The sequence below is a fragment of the Motacilla alba genome, chromosome 18 (assembly GCF_015832195.1).
Source record: "Motacilla alba alba isolate MOTALB_02 chromosome 18, Motacilla_alba_V1.0_pri, whole genome shotgun sequence".
Taxonomy (NCBI): domain Eukaryota; kingdom Metazoa; phylum Chordata; class Aves; order Passeriformes; family Motacillidae; genus Motacilla; species Motacilla alba.
Genome location: NC_052033.1, coordinates 7,323,872 through 7,342,594, shown reverse-complemented (window position 1 = coordinate 7,342,594; position 18,723 = coordinate 7,323,872). Strand labels below are relative to the sequence as shown.

General features: G+C 40.7%; 1 protein-coding gene across 3 annotated transcripts in view; it reads left to right on the top strand.

The window, feature by feature from the left end:
* MMD (monocyte to macrophage differentiation associated) overlaps nucleotides 1–14,190 on the top strand; it is a 73,935-nt gene extending 59,745 nt beyond the window's left edge. For all 3 annotated transcript variants that reach the window (XM_038157039.1, XM_038157041.1, XM_038157040.1), the window contains 6 exons: nucleotides 3,028–3,109; nucleotides 9,295–9,455; nucleotides 10,201–10,275; nucleotides 10,683–10,784; nucleotides 11,170–11,239; nucleotides 11,980–14,190. In XM_038157039.1, coding sequence (XP_038012967.1) covers nucleotides 3,028–3,109; nucleotides 9,295–9,455; nucleotides 10,201–10,275; nucleotides 10,683–10,784; nucleotides 11,170–11,239; nucleotides 11,980–12,180 — 691 coding nt within the window. In that variant the 3' untranslated portion in view covers nucleotides 12,181–14,190. The remainder of the gene's footprint in view (nucleotides 1–3,027; nucleotides 3,110–9,294; nucleotides 9,456–10,200; nucleotides 10,276–10,682; nucleotides 10,785–11,169; nucleotides 11,240–11,979) is intronic.
* The last annotated feature ends 4,533 nt before the right edge of the window (nucleotides 14,191–18,723 follow it).

The following is an 18,723-nucleotide window of genomic DNA, read 5'->3' as shown; positions in this document are numbered from 1 at the left end:
ATTGTTGGTGGTGGCAAGGGGTTTGTTTGCTTATTTATTTATCTTTAAGAAAGAGTGGAGCTGTTTTGCCTCTAGAATGTAAATAAGCAACCACATTCTTCTGCCTTTGTGTTGCAATATCATATGTGTCTGTAACTGCAGGAGTATATGACTGACTTTAACAGTGTGCGTCAAAATAATTTTCTTCGTTTTGATGAGCACATCAGTAATATCACAGAGCAGCTATTTTCAGAATTCACATCTGTTTCTTAGGACTTGAAGCCTAAACTGTCAAGCTGGAAATGAAACGAACTCATGAGAAGCACTGGCTGCCATTATTGCCCTTCCAACCACCTCGTTAACGATCCTCCCTCTGAAGTTGTTCCTGATAACGTTTATAAATAGTTAATTATCAAAAGGCAAAGAGGAATAACTGAAAGTTTGCTTTACTAAGACTGCTGCCTGTGAGTAGTGACCTGAGCAAATGCTTTCCAGTGTTTGGCATCAGGGTCTGCAGCATGTTGGAGGCAGTCCCTGTCAGAAGGGAGAGATGCAGGTCCATCAAATGTGCAGCAAAGTTGGTGCTGGGGCATTGTGATACCCATTTCTGCAAGGCAGAGGTGAAACTGAACACTTCCCCTCCTGCCAAAACACACTGGGGGTGTTGGTGTTACTGGTATAAACACTGGGGTGAAGGGGATGGGTGAGGTGTTGTTAATGCTGCAGCTCTGGTACAGAATATTTGCATCATTCCTGTGCTGCCACAAACAAAACAGGGAAAAAAACCCAGCTCTGTGTTTAGGTAACAGAGCAAGGATAGATTTGTTACTGTCTTTGTGTTCTGTTCTGCAGCTAATAAATATCTCTAAATTAGTGACAGTAAGAGGTTCTAATTTCTAAAGTATTTGTTCATAATTCTAAAATCTAACATTACCCCTAGATTCAATGTGTTTGCTCTAGAAAGATGCAGTGTATTTCCTACTGAAAAAAGGGGGGGGAAAAGTAGGCTAATGTTGGATAATAGAAGATCCCATTAGGAGGCGTCAATTATTTATAGATTTTTATATGATAATCGTATCTTATATAGAAATTTGGAACAACAGGAATTATAAAGCTACTACAGAATATAAGAATATTCCTTTTGGTTCTTCAGGTTTGAGTTTCACTTTTTTAAATTTTTTTTTACTTCTTGTGAGACTTCCATGCTACCACCACAGAGAAATGTAATAATATTCTAGATGTGATAAGTGAAAAGTTTCCCATGACTTTGAATTTATGGAGTTGGACAAGGGCAGTCCAAGCCTGGCCGCTCACTGAGCCAACAGATGCTTTTGTTTTTAAACATTTTCCTGACTTGGAAGCAGAACTGAGCAAACTGAATGTTCCATCTTTAGAGGATGCAGAGATGATGTTCAGCAGCTGTTGAAGACATACAAGCACTGGGAATAAAGTAATTTTCCAAATATTCTGCAAGCCGTTGTGATGACAGTGTCATTGTCTTCTTTGGAGAAGAGAACAAGGTGCCATTCCTCACTGACAAAAGAATTGCTATTTTTAACCATATATTAACTCCTGCAGGATTATTAATTTGCTAACAACCATTTATGTGCTGTGAATTAAATCCACATTTTTCTTAGCCTTTTTATTAGTACAAATGAAACTGTTTCTTGAAATTGCCATGGTTTGGGGAGGGATCATGACACTGTTATTTTCCCAATGCTGCTACATTTTCATCTACCAGTTTAGAAAGAAATGGTTCACAAGTCACTTAATAAATCAGTTAAGAAAACCAAGTGAAAAATCCCAGAAATCTGGAACTGCTTATGCCTACTGTAAGATTTGCATTAGATTTTTTTAGTTGTTTGTTTGTTTTCCCCTGGTTTGAGGTTGGCCAATATTTTATAGATGTCATAAAAATAGGACTCATTTTGATTTAAACCAGGGAGGACACGGGTAAGGACCAAAGTTTGTCTAACATGCTTTTTGTATAAATCTAGGTGACAAAGCTGCTCTTGGTTCTGAGCATACAAACATGTTCTGTGTTTCTTGTGAAGCTGTTCTTGGCTGCTTGGATACCTGACTAATTGTCAGGGCATAGTTTTAGAAAAACCTGGAGTAAACTGGAATTATTGGTGAAAGATAATCACTTTTGCAGGACAGTCAGCAGTGCTGGGATAGTAGACCGGAGCTGGAGAAGTTCACAGCTTTCATTTGACTGTTGCAAATAGATGTGTGCTGTCTTATACAGGTGCTCCTACACAGATTTAAATTGTTGAGTTTCACAGGAAACAGCTCGAGTGTTTGGGTTTTTTAATACACTTAAATGAAACATTTGCATTGGCAGATTCTTCCAAAACTTTCTCTGGCTTCATCATACTCTGTTCAGCTTGCACAGACTGTGTTTGATGTGCTTGTTTCTTTGTTAGAATGTTTAAAAATTCTTAGAGAAAAAGATGGAATGTCTATGGCAAACCTCTTTAAAAGTCTCCTCTTTGGAATGGACCATTAGAGTCTCCTTTCATCATCCCCATGGAGGAGATGTTTGGATTTTGGTTACAGACATAGGATTGAAAAAATGAGCCACCTCATGCTTCAGATGCAAATACTGTTTGCTATACGAGTCAAAAATCAGTGTTCAAGTGCTCAAAACTGCAATATTGCTGCAGTTTCAAGAACTTCTTAAAAGAAGAAGTTATGATGACAGCTATGATGAACTCCGTATTTCAAGAATAATTTGAATTCTTGCCATGTAATTTAAATAGGAAGTGTTTCATTCTTCCTCTGACCAGACTGTCAGAAAGGAGGGAGTCAGACTGCTCTATGTGAACTCCTGATTAAAGATAACCATCCCTTGCACCAGGCAGTCACAGGAAGTTATTTAACATGTGTGTCTGGTTAGAGACTTTACTTGGGAGAACTTGCAATTTAAATCACAGTTACTTTGAACATGTCTGTACTTATAATTGGAAGTATTCTTTTATTTCCTTCATGATGCTCAGAAAGATGTTTTAGTAACTTCCCTGAAAGTACTTCCTAATTATTCAACAGGTTCATGAACCACCCAGCTCCAGCCAACAGCCGCTACAAACCCACTTGCTATGAACATGCTGCTAACTGTTACACACATGCAGTAAGTACACTTCTGCCTTGTTTTCCTATTTTTTCTTTAACCAGATGTTTCAATAAATTTTTGTGTGTTTGGATTGTTAAATGCTTACTTTTGCCTCACTGTGATCATATCTACAGCATCTCTCTGGTTTTTTTTTATATAAGCATTAACTGTAACAGTCCAGAAAATTAGATGTTTGGTAATATTCCAAATCTCTTGGAGCTTCAGACACTTCATAAGATTCCTTTTCACCAATGTTACAGGTCTTTAACTTGGTATTTTCCCTCTCTTCCAGTCAAAGGATGCCTGCAGTAAAGGGGGTATAGGCCACTACTACTTAGACTGCAAGGTGGATTTCCTGGGTCTGCCCTGACATAATATTTGCAGATTGTAAACTGGAAGTATAAGGGATTTATCCATGTGAGAAATGGGACGGCCTCATCAGACTGTCTGTGGAAATGGGCAACAAGAGCTGGAATGTTTTAATTCTGATACCTACTGACTCTTCAAGGAATCTGCTGTTTTGTAAGAGGCCCTGATAATGCTGACAGCCCTGCTGAAATTTCAAGTCTTTCCTTATTTTTGTAATGTAAGGACTTATTCTAGATTTGAATATATGGTATTCGCATAAAAAAGAATAAAAGCAGTCCCCTTTGATTTTTTTTCCTTTTAGTAATTAGGAAGTTTAATTTGCTGTCCGGCACTTTGAAAAGGACTTAAAAATGTATTTGTTTGCTTTTTAAGATAGCATTTGCCCTTTTATAAAAGCAGCTTGTGCATCTCCTCAATCCCTCAACTCCAACATCTGAAGTATGTTTGACTTTGTCCTCAGTCTCTTATCTCCAGTGTGTCTGAGTGAGCTGCAGATATGAAAGCTCAAAGTAGTGCCCAGGACTCTTCAGTTATTGAAGGAGCTCTGTTCTTAAGGATCCCTTGTGTGTATTTCATAAATAACCAACATACAGCTCTGTGGTGCTGGTAAAAACAGAATCAACTTGGTTTTACATGTAGACATAAAGTTGACTGAAGCTTCTGTGTTCTTAAGCCAAAGGTCTCATGTACAGCATTATGTAAATATATGCTTATTTGCCTAAGGAATGAAGCAACATTCTGTTAGTTAGCACAAATACGTAGTTTATCTCATAATCCTTGTGCAAATCATGTTTGCTCTGGCCAAAAAGTTAGATTTCATAATATCTGGCAGATGTTGCTGTGCTCCTTAGCAATTTGAGCTTTCACCTAGTTAAAAAACAGGCATGTTTTACTCCTGCCTGTTAGTAGGATGTGACAGCCAAGGTGGATCAGTGTTTTCTGGTAGGCTGCAGTTTGTGGTGGAGCTGTCTGATTACTTTCTGAGCAAACTACCTGCTAAAACCTACAATGAACTGTTAAAATAAATATGCAATAACTTTTCATCAATATTTAAAGTCTTGAAATGGGAGTCTAAGCTGGGAAAGCACAGAAAAAGCTACAGGGAATGTTTTCATCTCCTTTGTGTTGCATACTTACTAAATGTTAGATGGTCAAGTGGCTGAGTCTTTGCTGCTAGGTTACAGTGCAAGTTTTCAATTAGACATCAATGATTCTATTGAACAGAATTCAACAATGGTTCTCCAATATATTTTTATTCCAAACTTTTATTCATAATTCAGGAAGCAGTCAACTTCTACTTTATGAATATGGCTGTACTTCTCAGTAGGTATCCCAACTAGTTTTGAACTTAAAAATACGCAGGAATCAGTTTATGGCAGCTGCTTAATAAAAAAAACAAACAAGCAACAAAAAAATAAGGAGGGTATAGAATCCTAGGTACAACCTTTTGGTACAATACTTAAAAGGTAGTTTTGTGTTGCATAGTAAGGTATCTTCAAATTTCTTACTTGTAAGGCTATTTTAAATGTCTTGCCTTTTTTTTTTTAGCTTTAAATGAAGCACTGACTTGCCTTCAGATGGGACAGGAATCCAGCAAAGTAGTTGAAAATAGACAGAAAAAAACTGTTCTCTATGTTCAAAGGAACAGGAAGGAAACAGTGCATGAGAAAAGCAGGGGTTGTGAGAATTGGAGGGGAGAGATGACTCTTTCATAACAAAGCTTTCTGGTGTATGTAAGGTTTATCAGACAAAAGGTAGACCTTGTTGTGTTAAAACTTGAGGATTTAGGCATGGCTTGCTTTATGTTACTTTAAATGTTTCTTCTAACTGCCTTAAAAGGAGTAACTATTCTTAAAATTAATTATAATCTGTATTCCAGGTTGGGTTACTGAAGTACATGGAAAAACAGAAGTAGTATAAATATTTAAAAAGTGAGACTTGGAGCATTTAGGTCGCCATTTGAGCATGGAAGAAGGGGTGATCAAAATTTCAGAAAGACTCTTCTGATGAAAATCTCACATTCCCACTGACTGGTATAAGCAGTTTCTCTGCTCTCTGTGTGTTGCACGGCCCAAGTTGCTTGTGGGCCTCCCACTCTTTGTTACTGGTCTCCTAAAATTAGGGGGAAATTGAAAATTTGGGAGGGATGGTAACAGGAGTGCACTCATGGAGCAGGCAGCTGGAGATGGGCACAGCCCTTCATGGTTCCTTCTAAGTGTCACATTTTTTAGGGCAGGGCTGGCAGCTTTATTGCTGTTTCTGTTGCCTTCCTTTCCAAAAAGGAAGTGCAGGACCATTTTTGTGCCCTCGGTGTTTCCCTCCCAATGAGAGGCTCGTGAGATTGCAGCAGTAGCACCACACTCTGCTGTGGCTTGTGCAGCAAAGAGTATTGTTGCTGCCTGGATGATGTGCAAGGAGAATGACTTCATTTTCCAGGAATGTTATGTACAATAGCAAAACTTACAACAGGTTTTTAAAGGTGTCTGTGGCAGAGATTGTCTGGAGAAATATAGAATGGATACAGGTAAAATGCTGACCAGTGGAGCAGTATCCTAAGCAACCCCAGACAGGTGGAAGGTACTGCTATAAGTTGGTAACTAGAGAGTGTAATTTCACTGAAGTGACCCTGATCAGGTTCACAGCTTATTGTGTCAGCCTCTTTCCTTGTGCCTTAAGGGTTTTTACTTGTTGTGACAGCAGGGTTTGTGGTAGTTGGTTTCCCACAATACACCACACAGAGGTTGTGCTGAAAACTGTTCTGAAAGATTACCACCTGTAGATGTAAATTAACATATTTTAATTCTTCATCTTCCTCCTTATTGCAAAGAGCTTTTAACTTGATTCTCTCGTTTTGTTCTGGCATTTCTTTAGAAAGCTTAGGAAACTGTTGCCTTCTCTCTTTGTCTGTAGATCTTCCTTCCAGCCCCACTTCCGATGCAGCCAGGATGAATTACGGTGCTAAAATTAGTAAATTTGCACATCAGAGTTCTGGGTTTGCTCACAGTACATTAAGTTACTGGGTTTGATGATATTCACTTAGAAGACTTGCACTCCATGATGGAATAAGCAAAGATTTTGTGACTTGTAGCTGGAGTTCTTTTTCAAGGAATATTGGCAACTAAGAAATGCTTTGTCATGCTATAAAATGACACAGCACAATCCCACTCATTCTGTTAGTTCTGATTCTCTGACTGCTTTTTTTGTAAACTCTCCTTTTAAAGGACTGATTAATGGCTTTTCCATCCTGAAAACTGGAGATTAAAATGCAATTCTTCTGCATGTGATTTTTTTCAAATGAACACAGGAAAATTTACCTTTTTTATGAGTTGAAGTTTTGTATTTCTTTTGTAAGATGGGTAAAGCCCATTGTACCATATGTTACCTGTTATGGCATTGCCATCAGAAGAACTTTATTCGAGTTGGCTGGAACAGCAGGGTATCATTCCTGGATTTTGTATTTAATCTAGCTATTTTTGGCCAAAAAAGAAAAGTAATAAAACATCTCTTGTTTCGTCTGACTGTTCCCAAGGTGCCTACCAAGTACAGAGAAGAAAATGGTTCCAAAAAGAACACTCAGAAAAAACAGTCAGTCCTTTTCATGGAATACAGTGCTCTTCCCTGTGAGAGGTAGAATTGTTCTTTAAAGCAAGACAAGGCAAAAAAGGGATTAAAGTCTTCATTCATGTGCTGTACTTTTAATTCTGAAGGTGCAAATAAAGAGGTGATAAGAGAATTGCTTCTTTGTTTTAACTGCATCACTTTATACACAATAATTACTGGAAAGAGTGGTTGACACTGAACTTTTTGGCCCATTTGAGCATCCCATGTCACAGCTTAGCTTGTGAAATATTTTTTTGAGGAGATTAGTAAAAAGCTGGGGTCTCTGTGTAAGAAAGGCAGGTAATATCTAAATCTAAAGTCCAAAGAGGGCTCTTTTCCTGTGAAGTGGTCTCTGTCAGAGTCCCTGAGCAGCTGATGCCTAGGCTGTTATAGGGAATCAGTAGGAATTTGCTGTTTTACCTGGTGTATATATAGGTGTTTAATCTCTCTGAAACCTTTTAGTTCTCCATCAAGTTTAGTCAAAACTAGAATTTGCGCCAAAAATTGGGAAGGAAACTGAGGATACAGTGGGACTGTACAGCTTAGAGCCATGGCTGCACCACCATTTCTGGTTCTAAGTATCCTCCTGTCCCCTGCAAAAACTAAATGAAGCAACTGTCACATCTCATCAGTTCCTGGCTGTGCCAGGGGCTTCAGCCACACTTCATTCACACTGTGTGTCATGTGTGGAAAACAGGAGTGACTGATCTCCTGAGGAGTGACACCTTTCAACCTTCCCTGAATTTGGGGGCTATCCAGGATGTGTGCAGGAAACTTAGGGTTGGTGATAAATGAGAAGTCAGGCTGGCAGACTATTTCTGGCCTTAAAGTGCACCATTACAAAGCTCAGGAAGTATTTTCACCTCTAGTCCCAATGCTATGAATGTATCAATGCCATACTTTTAATTTCCATGTCTCTACAGCTTTTGGCACAAATACACTGAATTTTGCAAAACATAAGGAAATTGAATAGTAATGAAGCTACAGCTGATATACTTCAAAGTCAGAAGGAAAAGCCACTTGTTTTTTGTTATTCTCAGATCCATTCAGTTTGCTCTGCATCCTCTGCATTGAGCAGAGCCTTGATTTCCTCTGGTCTGTAATTACATAAAGGACAGATAGGTCAGGCTAGACTAGAACTCTGCAGTCTGAGCTATCAAACCTGTAATGCAAAGTGGCCAGATTTGTTTGAACATTGCTTATTCCTGGCTTTATTGTTTAACATATGAAACTTTGGTTAAATTACTAAGAATTTAACCCTAAGAAGCTTATTTGCAATTCAAGGGAACAAATTAGCATCTTAGACATGCTGTAGGACCTGGAAGGGAATTTGTGCAGTGTTTGTAACTTAGAAGGCTGACTTGATAGTGGATGGAGATGGATAAAAATATCTGAGTCAGTGAGCTCTCTTCTTTAAATACTTGTTGGACGTAGGGGTTTTTTTAGGGGTTTTGGGGTGATTTTTTCCATCTCCCCCTTTTCTTTTGGCCTTTTCCTGAGGGAGATAGAGGTACATCATGTAGTTTATTCTGGAAGAGAGTGGGGTTTTAAATGTATGCATTTAAAGCCTGCAGTCACTTCTTGGATGCTTCATGCAAGCTTGGCAATTTTATCATGATGTTTGAACAGGGCCTGTTTTGGAAGAAGTGAATTAGAAATGCTTGAGAGGGAGGTGGGAAGGAAAACAGAGTTGGATATGCTGCATTAGAAGAACATCTTTGTGCATTAAAAATCTATTCATGAGAAAGGTTTGCAACTAATTTATTTATGGTAGCTTAAACCCAAGTTCTGCAAAACTGTTGCTTAATTCTTGCAACTGCACCTTGCAAAATGCTTTTTTTTCCATTTGGGATTCGAGTTTACTTTGGTCTGTCTTGTGCTGTGTGTCTATGCACAAGAGGTGGCTTAAATTCAAGCCTAGAGTAAGATCGACTTGGTTTTAAAACATGAGGCAGAATGTGAAAGTAAAACCACTACTAATACTTACAAAATTAGAAAAGAATTTGCTGTCATGGCTAGAGGAGTTGGTAACCTTCTCTGGTACCATGGTGGGAGAAATGTAGTAAAACCAGATCTAACCTATGCCTGAGACATCGATGAATTTCTGGTGCTGATGTGTCAACTTAAAACTAAATGACAAAACTCTCTGGCTGGGGCTGGGCTCTCTGCCTGCTGGTGCTGCTCTGTGGGTGGAACCACGGCAGAGACCTGACAATAGCCTTTTGTTTTGGCAGTTCCTGATTGTTCCTGCCATCGTGGGCAGTGCCCTCCTCCATCGGCTCTCCGACGACCGCTGGGAAAAGATCACAGCATGGATGTATGGGGTGGGGCTCTGCGCCCTCTTCATCGTCTCCACCGTGTTCCACATTGTTTCCTGGAAAAAGAGCCACCTAAGGTAGCAGGAGAAAATGCTTCACTTCCTCGTGATGTTTCCCTATTGTATTTCTCAGTCAAACCAATTTTACAGGAGGTTGGAGTGGTACTTCCTGCTGAATCATGACAAAAACACCCTTGATTTTTTTGGAAGAAATAGCGAGCCACGCTCATGTACCAGTGAACTTGACTGTCTGCTGCCTTGTCACAAAGAAAATGTGTTTTGGTAGGCCCTAGTGGCTCTTAATCGAGAAGCAGAATGGGAAAAACATAATGTAGGTGGTTGATGGATAATATCCCATTGCAGACACGAAGACACTGTCTTGGACTATGGCATTCTCAAGTGCTTTGAGGAACACAGCTTTTGCCAATGCCCAGCTAACCAGCAGGAAACCTCCTTGGGACCAAGGCAGCAATAGCAAAACTGACATGGGATTTATTATTTTTATTTTATTTTATTTATCCCTTGTAAGACTCCCTAAATAATTCTGGGCCATGAATTGGATATAGCCAGTAGTCACTAAATATTAGCAATGTCTGGTTTAGGCAGAGTTGTTGTGACTGGGATGCAAGGTGGGAGTGGAGAAGGGGAGAGGACTGGAGAAAGTGCTCAGCTCTTATGTGTCTCAGTTCCTCCACATGGTTGTAAGAGGGATGGAGGTGATGGTATTTTCCCCAAAGTAATCCCAAAGCATGTCAGGAAAGTGAGATGATGCAAAAATCTTCCCAAAACGTGTCATGGTGACCTGTTCTGTCTCTCTCTCTAGGACAATGGAGCATTGCTTTCACATGTGTGACAGAATGATGATCTATGTCTTCATTGCAGCATCCTATGCACCATGGTAAGAAATGGGGACCACAGCTGCAGAATCAAAGTTTTTCCAGCGTAAGCAGTTTGTCATTGAAGCTTTCCAAAATCTATAGATGGCTTCTTGGATGCAATTGACCACATTATGTGTTGTGACAGACATTGTAATGTCATCTCCTGGGCCTTGCTGAACAGAAAGTGATGCTAGAAAACATCAGAAAGTAGTTTATTTATATTCCACATACCTCAGTTTATGCTTTCCACCCATCAATGCAAATACCTTTTGCTTCTCTGTGGGTAGAATGTCCCAGTGTTTGTTCCCCCATTATTCTGTAGTTAAAACTCTGCTTATTTATTTGTTTTTATTAATCTCTTCTGCTCTTGTGTCAGTGTGGTCTGTTTACTCATCAGTTTTGTCCCTTGGAACCTTTATGCCTCCAGGTTAAATCTCCGTGAGCTGGGACCTCTGGCATCTCACATGAGATGGTTTATCTGGCTGATGGCTGCTGGAGGAACCCTTTATGTATTTCTCTACCATGAAAAGTAAGAATTATTCTTTGCATTTAACTTTAAACTGAAAATTATCATCAGAAAACAAGACCAAACTTTTTTTGTTTTGGAGATGAGCTACCAAGGTTCTCATCAAACAAGAAAATTTAAGTTGTCTCAGTGTTTTATTCTCACTAGTACTTACTGCAAGTGAAGGTGTCTGGGCAGTATTTAGAGGAGGTATTGCCTGCAACTCTACAATGCAGAGATAAACAGTAGTTTTAATTTTGTCATAAAATGCTGGTTATCTGTCTACATGAAAGCTTTTTGTATAATGACCCCATAGCAACACATAATTTAAAATATTCATTTTTGCTGTTAAAGGAAATGTTCATCCTTTTGTACACCTCCTTAAATTACTCAAATCATTCCTTTTTAGGTATAAGATCGTTGAACTCTTTTTCTATTTAGCGATGGGATTTTCTCCTGCTCTGGTAGTGACATCCATGGTAAGGAATGTGACTATTAACAGTGCAAACAAACAAAACTTGCCTTTTATAACCAGCTTAAAATCCAGTGCAACTCTTTCCTCTGCAGAGATGTTCATTTTAGTACACTATACTTGTAAATGCTCTTTGCAGAGCAACCAAATACAACCAGTTATAGTTTGGATTTATAGTTCACATTTCAGTGAAATGCTGCCTTGTTTTGTTCAATCTGGGCTGCATTGTGTAGATAAAGAGAGCCTGGGTTTCTTGGTGCATCTGAGAAGCATCCTACTCCAGACTTATTTATAGTTACACATTTTAAATAATGTTGATTAACCATCTCTGCTGCTAATATAAATGTGGCACATTTTCAAGTTAATGCCTTAACTGGCTGTATCAAAGTCTTGCTGGGAGGAGCTGCATCCATCTCACACTTCACAGAGTAATGTGGTTTTCTTTCTCCATGATTGTCTGCTCTGCTGATGAAGCAGACCATCAATCTTATTTTAGTTCTTGAGTTGTTCCAGTATAACTTCTCTGGTGCTATGGGGACATAGTATATAAACACATTATTGTGCATTTCATGAAGTGTAATAGAAATACACTGCATTTCTCACTTGTCCATCTGTCCCACCAAACATTTTCTGAGTTGTCACAGCCAGCTCCCTTTGCTTGGGGGAGAAAAGCACTGTGTATTTTATCCATAAATACTCTTTGTCCCATTTACACCCTGCCCCTGACCTGTCCTTGTTCCCTGGCAGAGCAACACCGAGGGACTGCAGGAGGTGGCCTGGGGAGGTTTGATCTATTGCCTGGGTGTGGTGTTCTTCAAGAGTGATGGAGTGATCCCCTTTGCCCACGCCATCTGGCATGTTTTTGTGGCCACAGCGGCTGCTGTCCATTACTACGCCATTTGGAAGTACCTTTACAGAAGTCCTGCAGACATCATTCGTCACTTATGAGATTATACAAAAAATAATCTGCACTTGGCCTCTGTAACAGTATTATTTGACTTAAAGAATTTGGGGGAATTGGAAAAATTGCACAGCAAAACTGCACTGACTTTGGTAGTTCTGTGAACACAATTACTGTGAACTGATGTTTGCGTCCTGCCATTTCCCATCACATGGCAAGTGCTGTAAATAACCAAGATACTGTACTGCAATAACCAAGAGTCCATTCCACGTTAGCAGAACTGGCTACCTGATGTTTACAAACAAATTTTGTATGCTAGTTTAATTTTACAATTTTTAACTACGTGAATTTTTCTAAATTAGTGATTCAAATGGTGAAGTCAGTGCAATAGTGAAAACATAATGCTCTTGACGTGAAATTGGTTTCTATCACCTTTCCACTAGTCATTTCTTAAACATGAAGCAGAGACAGCTAATCTACTTTACCACCCATTATCTTGGTATAATGTGACTTTTATAGAAACTTTTCTGTGTTTTTTGTAAACTTTAAAAGTACATTTATTGAACTGAAGACACACAACTGTCATCTATGCAGTTATTCATGTTGCAAACTCTTGCAAGAAACGGTTACATTCCACACCCTGTTCTGAGGAGCAAACATTGTACCTCTTCTGAAGTTTGTGTTGCAGCTGTAGTTGTAATAACCACTTTTACAAACTAAAACCTAAATGTGATTCTGCTGAGTTCTAACATTGCAGCATTCTGCTCATTTACAGTACCACTGAACCAGACCTTAAGTTGGCTTTATTTGTGATGAAGAGCTGTAAAAGGAATAGCTGAGGTGATTTTCTCCTCCCAAGTTCCCAGCTGTACCCATGCTGCCCAGGTAGGGGGCTCATGTGGGGAATATCCCCCATCCAAGCCAGGGCCACTCATTTCCCCAGCCCACGTACACACACGTGGCATTGAGACTTGGGCTTCAAAGGGGCTTAAACTGACAGGTCCCACCAGCTTTTGGTGGGGTGGGGGTGGTTCTACTGACTGGTCCCACCAGCTTTTGGTGGGGTGGTTCTGCTGGGAAACCCAGGTGGGAGCAGCAGGCAGAGCGTTGCTGAGCACCTGTAGCTCAGGGTTCTTCACAAGCACAGCCTGGCAGGGAGCCGAGCTTGGAGGATGTGGTAGTGTGTCACTTGTCATCCTGGAACTTCACACAGAGTCTAACTGGTCTTTGTTACTGTCTGTCTGTACAGGAAATCCAACTGTGGTAGCAAGTCATGATTGTAGGACATGTGCTCAAATGACCAGTGTAGAAGAGTCATTGTAATCCTGTTTGTCCAATAATTGTATCCCGTCCCACTATGTAATGAATGTCTTATATTAAGATTGACTTTATCCTTTTTCTAATTTACTCAGTTTTACATCTCAGTATTTAAAAACAAAACCAAAATGTGTTGCCTTTTTCAGATTTTGTTCTGGGTATTGCCTGTCTGCAAACAATAAATAGCAAGATAGGGATGTTTCAAAAGTCCTGTTTCACTCAGATTTGCCAGAGGGACGCAAGTTTTAGAATATTTACATTTGTATAGGGAATTTACCAGAGGGACAAACTTTAAATTCAAGACATGGAAGAATTGCTGTGTGGTGTAGCAGGTGATCAGTGAAGTGGCAGCACCACAGCAAACTCAAACTGCCCCAAAAGAGAGCAGGTGGGCAGGTGATTCTGCTACAACAGTCTTGCAGATCTGGATGCCTCAGTTTTTTAACATTGTGTCTGTTTTAATATTTTCCACTTTTTGTGAGTCCATATATTTTGTCGAAATGCAGTACTGCTAAAACCACTAAAATATATGTAAAAGTTTTCTGTAGTCAAAAGTTAAACTATTGCTTGAATATGTTTGTTTTAATTTTAAGTTAATTTTTCATGGCATTTGCTTTTTGGAGTGTTTGAAATGGTTTTTAAAAAGTTTCAATTCGCCAAAAATATTTTGAATTACTGTATTCTAGTCAATATGATACTGAATGTACTAGACTAACAATAAACATTTGGTGCAATTTGGAGACTCTTGTTTTCTTGGTGATTGTTTTTTTTCTTCCTCCATCATTTGGGCAGGGCAGTCAGGAACTGGCACTGTGGCTACTCCTGACAAAAGGGATCCTGAGTTGAAGCTTAGGACCATCATGTCTGCTCAGCCAATGCTTTAAAAGCAGTAAGAAAGGCTAATCCAAATTACTCAATTTTTAGTGTGGAAGAAGTATATTTCTGTCTAATATTTGGTCAATAGTTAGAACCTGCCTTTCCCTTTTGCTGTTCTGGGATATAAGAATATATTGGGGTTTTTTTTCAGCTTAGAACATTGAGATACATAATTTTGCTCCTATCCCTGGAGAGGAGTATCATAAAATACAGACAAGCTGAACTAAAAATGTGTTTCTGTCTGGCAAGCAAGCATATCAATTAGTCTTTTCTTTTTTCCCTCCATCTAATTGCAGCTCTCGAGGCTGATTCCTCTCAGGAGTAAGGATAGTGCTTTTTCCAGTAATGCATGCTGCAGTACAGAGATGGGATTTCTTTGTCTTCCTCAGGCAAATGTTTTTAAAAGCACTTGCTTCTGTATTTTCTATGCCTCTAGGTCTTAGAAGTGCAACAAGTAGGCTGAATCTAAATAAAGCAGAGATAGCAGACATTTCAGATGGACCTTTCCAGAAAATGTCTGGGATGCGGCAGGTACTTTGAATACAGGATATATTCTTGGATCATGTTTTTATCACACAGTATCCTGTGCATCAAAAAATAATTCTATTAAATGAAGGCCTTCATTTAAGGATTTATCTTAGAGTGCTCATTTGAATTGTATTGGTTTAAAATAAACAGTGAGGAATGCCCAAAGAAAATACTAATTTTTCTTCCTGTTAATAAAAGAAGGTCTAAAGGTAGGCAGCTGTTCCAATCCTGTCTGCTCCACATTCCTCTTAATTATTTCTTATTATGATTATGATAAGAATATGATTATGATAAGAATCTCCCAGTTCTAGGTAAGTAAGGAAGTCCTTTCCAAGGAGGCTTGAGTGGCCTTGTGGGTCCCTTCCGACTCAGGATATTCTGCAAAATGCACATTGTTGGGGCTGGAATGAGCAAGTCAAAGAGAAGATACTGCAATTTTTCATAGTTTTTTTTCCTTGCTTAAATGCCCCTCCTGCTCAGAACCTCTACACAATTCTTTACTTGGGTCTGGTGTGTTTAGCCACGACATGTCTCTGAAGGCCAAGGCTGTCATGGTCAAATCATGTGCTTGATTAAATCTTTTCTCCATGCTTTGCTAATTTTAAGGAGCACAGGATGTGGGGCTCTGCTGCTGATTGTTTTCATACATCAATAGGTGCCATACGGTTAAAGCTAAAAGTAGTTGACAAAAGAGTGATCAGGATGGCACAGCAAAGCTGGCTCCAGGGTGTGGGTGCTTTCTGCCTTCCCTTTCTCAGCCTGTGCCATTGACCATTGTGCTCCAACAGCCAGAGCTGTTGCTCCATCCTGCTGCTTGGGAGTATTTCAGTCACCATTTGTCTGAATAAATTCACCAACCACTGTCAGAGGGAAGGGAATGGACATAAGATGCCTGAGATGTTCTCATGTGGCTGTTGGAAGTGTTAGGATGCCTGTACCTTGGCATTCCCAGCACTGCCCAAGTGGCACAAGCAGCAGTGGTGTGGTGAGACTGTCCCTGGGCTGAACACCCCCAGGCTGCTCAGCCTTGGGTCGGCATGAGCTTTGTAGGCTGCCTGGGCAGTTCAGCACAGAGCACCTGTGCCGGGTGCCAGCTGAACACACAAGAGAAGTTCCACTCACAGGTCAAAGCTCCAGGAAAGCAGGGCTCTCTTAATAAAAGTTTTCAGATTCCTGTTTGGGTAGTGTTTGGTGGATGGTGGTTTGGTACTGAGCTGGGTATCTGTCACTGGGTTGTTTCCACCTCAGGCATCCTCCTCCTGTCTGTGGTGAGCAGTAAGGATGGCAGTGCTTGTTTCCTTTGCAGAACCAGGGTGCTTGCTCCTAAGGATAAGCTGGGGAACCAAAATCCTGTTGCAAAAGGCTGGCAGAGAGGCCACTTTCATAACATAAATCACATCATTGGCTAATGAAGCTCATGTGCTCTCAGAGGGATCTGTTCAGAGTCTCTGTTGCGTAGCAGCCTCAGCCCTGCTGGCATGGATTTGAGTGTCCAAATCCTCTAGGTGCCTTTGCAAATCTCCCTTAAATTTTCAGAGGTGAAAAGCTGTTGGTAAAAACTGACTGAATGAGTGGCTTTAGCTCCAGCAGGTACCTCCTCACTGTCTGGTGGGTGGTGGTGGCTTCCAGGAGAGGCCCAGAGGTGTGACCAGACATGGCAGCAACTGTGACACAGCCAGCCAGCAACTGAGCCATTCTCCACAGGACACTCAGAGCAGCCCACAGGATGTTTGGATGGAGAGCAGTAGTTATTCTGGATGTTGAAACACTGAAACACAACCCACAACACTTACTGAACGTGAGGAACCTGTGGCACTTTTGGATTTAACCAGCAAGGATTTTGTAGCATCTTAAATGCTGGGGGATTGAACATTGCTGCTGTGGGAAGTCTTCTCTAATCAAAACCCATGAACATGGGAAGCTCAGAATTGGTCCAGGAGGGGAATATAGATTTTTTTTTTTTAATATGTGTCTTAATGTATGAATATGTTTGAATGGAAATGGCTTTTGTCTTGAAGCTGATGGTGGTGCTGAGCAGCTTAATCTGCCTTCTGCTAAAACACTGAAAATAAAGATTGAAGGGACTGTGAGATATTTTTAGCCCCTCCTCTCCCTGCAGGCAGGATGGACTCTTCCTGTCAGTCCTGACAGGCTTGTTCTAAAAAGCCTCTAATAATGGGGATTTCACAATCCTCCCAGGCAGTTTATTTCAATGTTTCACCCGCTGCCCTCTTGATTTTTGGGTTTTTTTCCAGCTGCCCAAGCACTGTTTTCTTTGCTGTATTTTAAGCTTGTTATTACTTGTCCTGTCTGCAGCAGCTCCGAGAAGAGCCCTTCCAGGCAGGTTTTCTGTAGCTGGAGACTCACTTCTTCCCTTGCCTTCTTCTCCCCTACACTTAAACAAACTCAGTCCCTTCAATCTTGCTTCCCTGCCATTTTGTTTGACAAAGCCAGCAGGATGTTCCAGGCTCCAGACACTTTCCCCAGCTGATGTTGTCACACAGGGACACGACAAATCAGTGACAGTGCAAAAGGAGGGAGAGGTGGAAGCAGGAGCTGTGATCCCATGTTTTGGGAGAGGGGCATCAAGTGGGAAAATTACCCCAAAACCAGCACACACAGCATCCCAAGAAGGCAGCTTTTCCTTCTTTGTAGCAATGAGGAACAAAGACACATGGACCTCCTTCTTGCTTGCTCGGAAGGAAACACTTCATTGCCAGAAAACAATTTTTCTGCTCTAAACTTAAGCAAAGCAAGCAGGCATTGCCTGCCTGCCTCTGTGGTGTCGCTGTTCACATGTTCACGTGTCCTTTTACCCAACCATCTGCTTTGATCTTGCAGCATCCACGTATATCCCCAACCAATCACTGCCCCACACACAAGGTGACAACACACCAGTCGTACAATTTGTTCTCTGCTTACATGACCTATTTTTTACCTCGCTGTTAGCTGAACCTTTCCCAGAGTGCTTTCTGGTGAGCAAGAGTGAACAAAAGTGAACAGGATTTCTTATCTCCCACATCTCCTCCTTCTTTTTTTAATCAATAAAATCACACCAAGGACAGGTATGCCATATACTACTAAATGTTTAAATCATACCCTGAAGCAGAGGTCATCCACAAGATTAGAAAAACCTGAGCAGATCCTGAAACATTTTCAGATGTAATATGACTGAGCAAGGGAGAAAGGGAGTAACCCAGTAACAACCCTTCAAAAACACCAACATATGCCTTGACATGGACAATGTGCACATGGTATCAGTAGGGGTAGCGTTATTCATTTGCTCTGTCCATCTTAGGGGGTAAGACATGGGCAGTGCCTTTGCCAACCAGGATGGCACAAGTGGCTGCACACACCACAAAGGAAACCATTTCATGTTGTGACCTGTGGAGACACGAGCATAACCCCTGCCCCATGCCAGTAGATCTAAGGGTCCTCTCCCTGCCATGTTAACAGGTCCTTTACTATCACCAGAGGTCCAGGTTGAGCCTTTGTATTGAAAGAATATTGTCTTTCACATGCTGTTTCACCAACCTCATCTTGATTCAGAAAATTGAGAACATACAAGGCTTCTGCTAATCTGTCATGTGGGCACCCTGACTCCCCCTTCTTTTGTTTTTCAAGCATGGTTTTCAATGTCCTGTGGGCACATTCAACAATAGCCTGCCCAGTGGGAGAGTGGGGAATACCTGTGCTGTGGGAGACACCCCACTGTTGTAAGAATTGGTGAGTCTTTTCAGACATGTAGGCAGGCCCATTGTCTGTTTTAATGATGGCCAGAAGGCCTAAAGTGGCAAAGCAGGTGAGCTTTTTTATCAGCCCAGTGATATCACAGCCCTTCTCTCCAGTGGGGGCCGTTGCCATCAAGA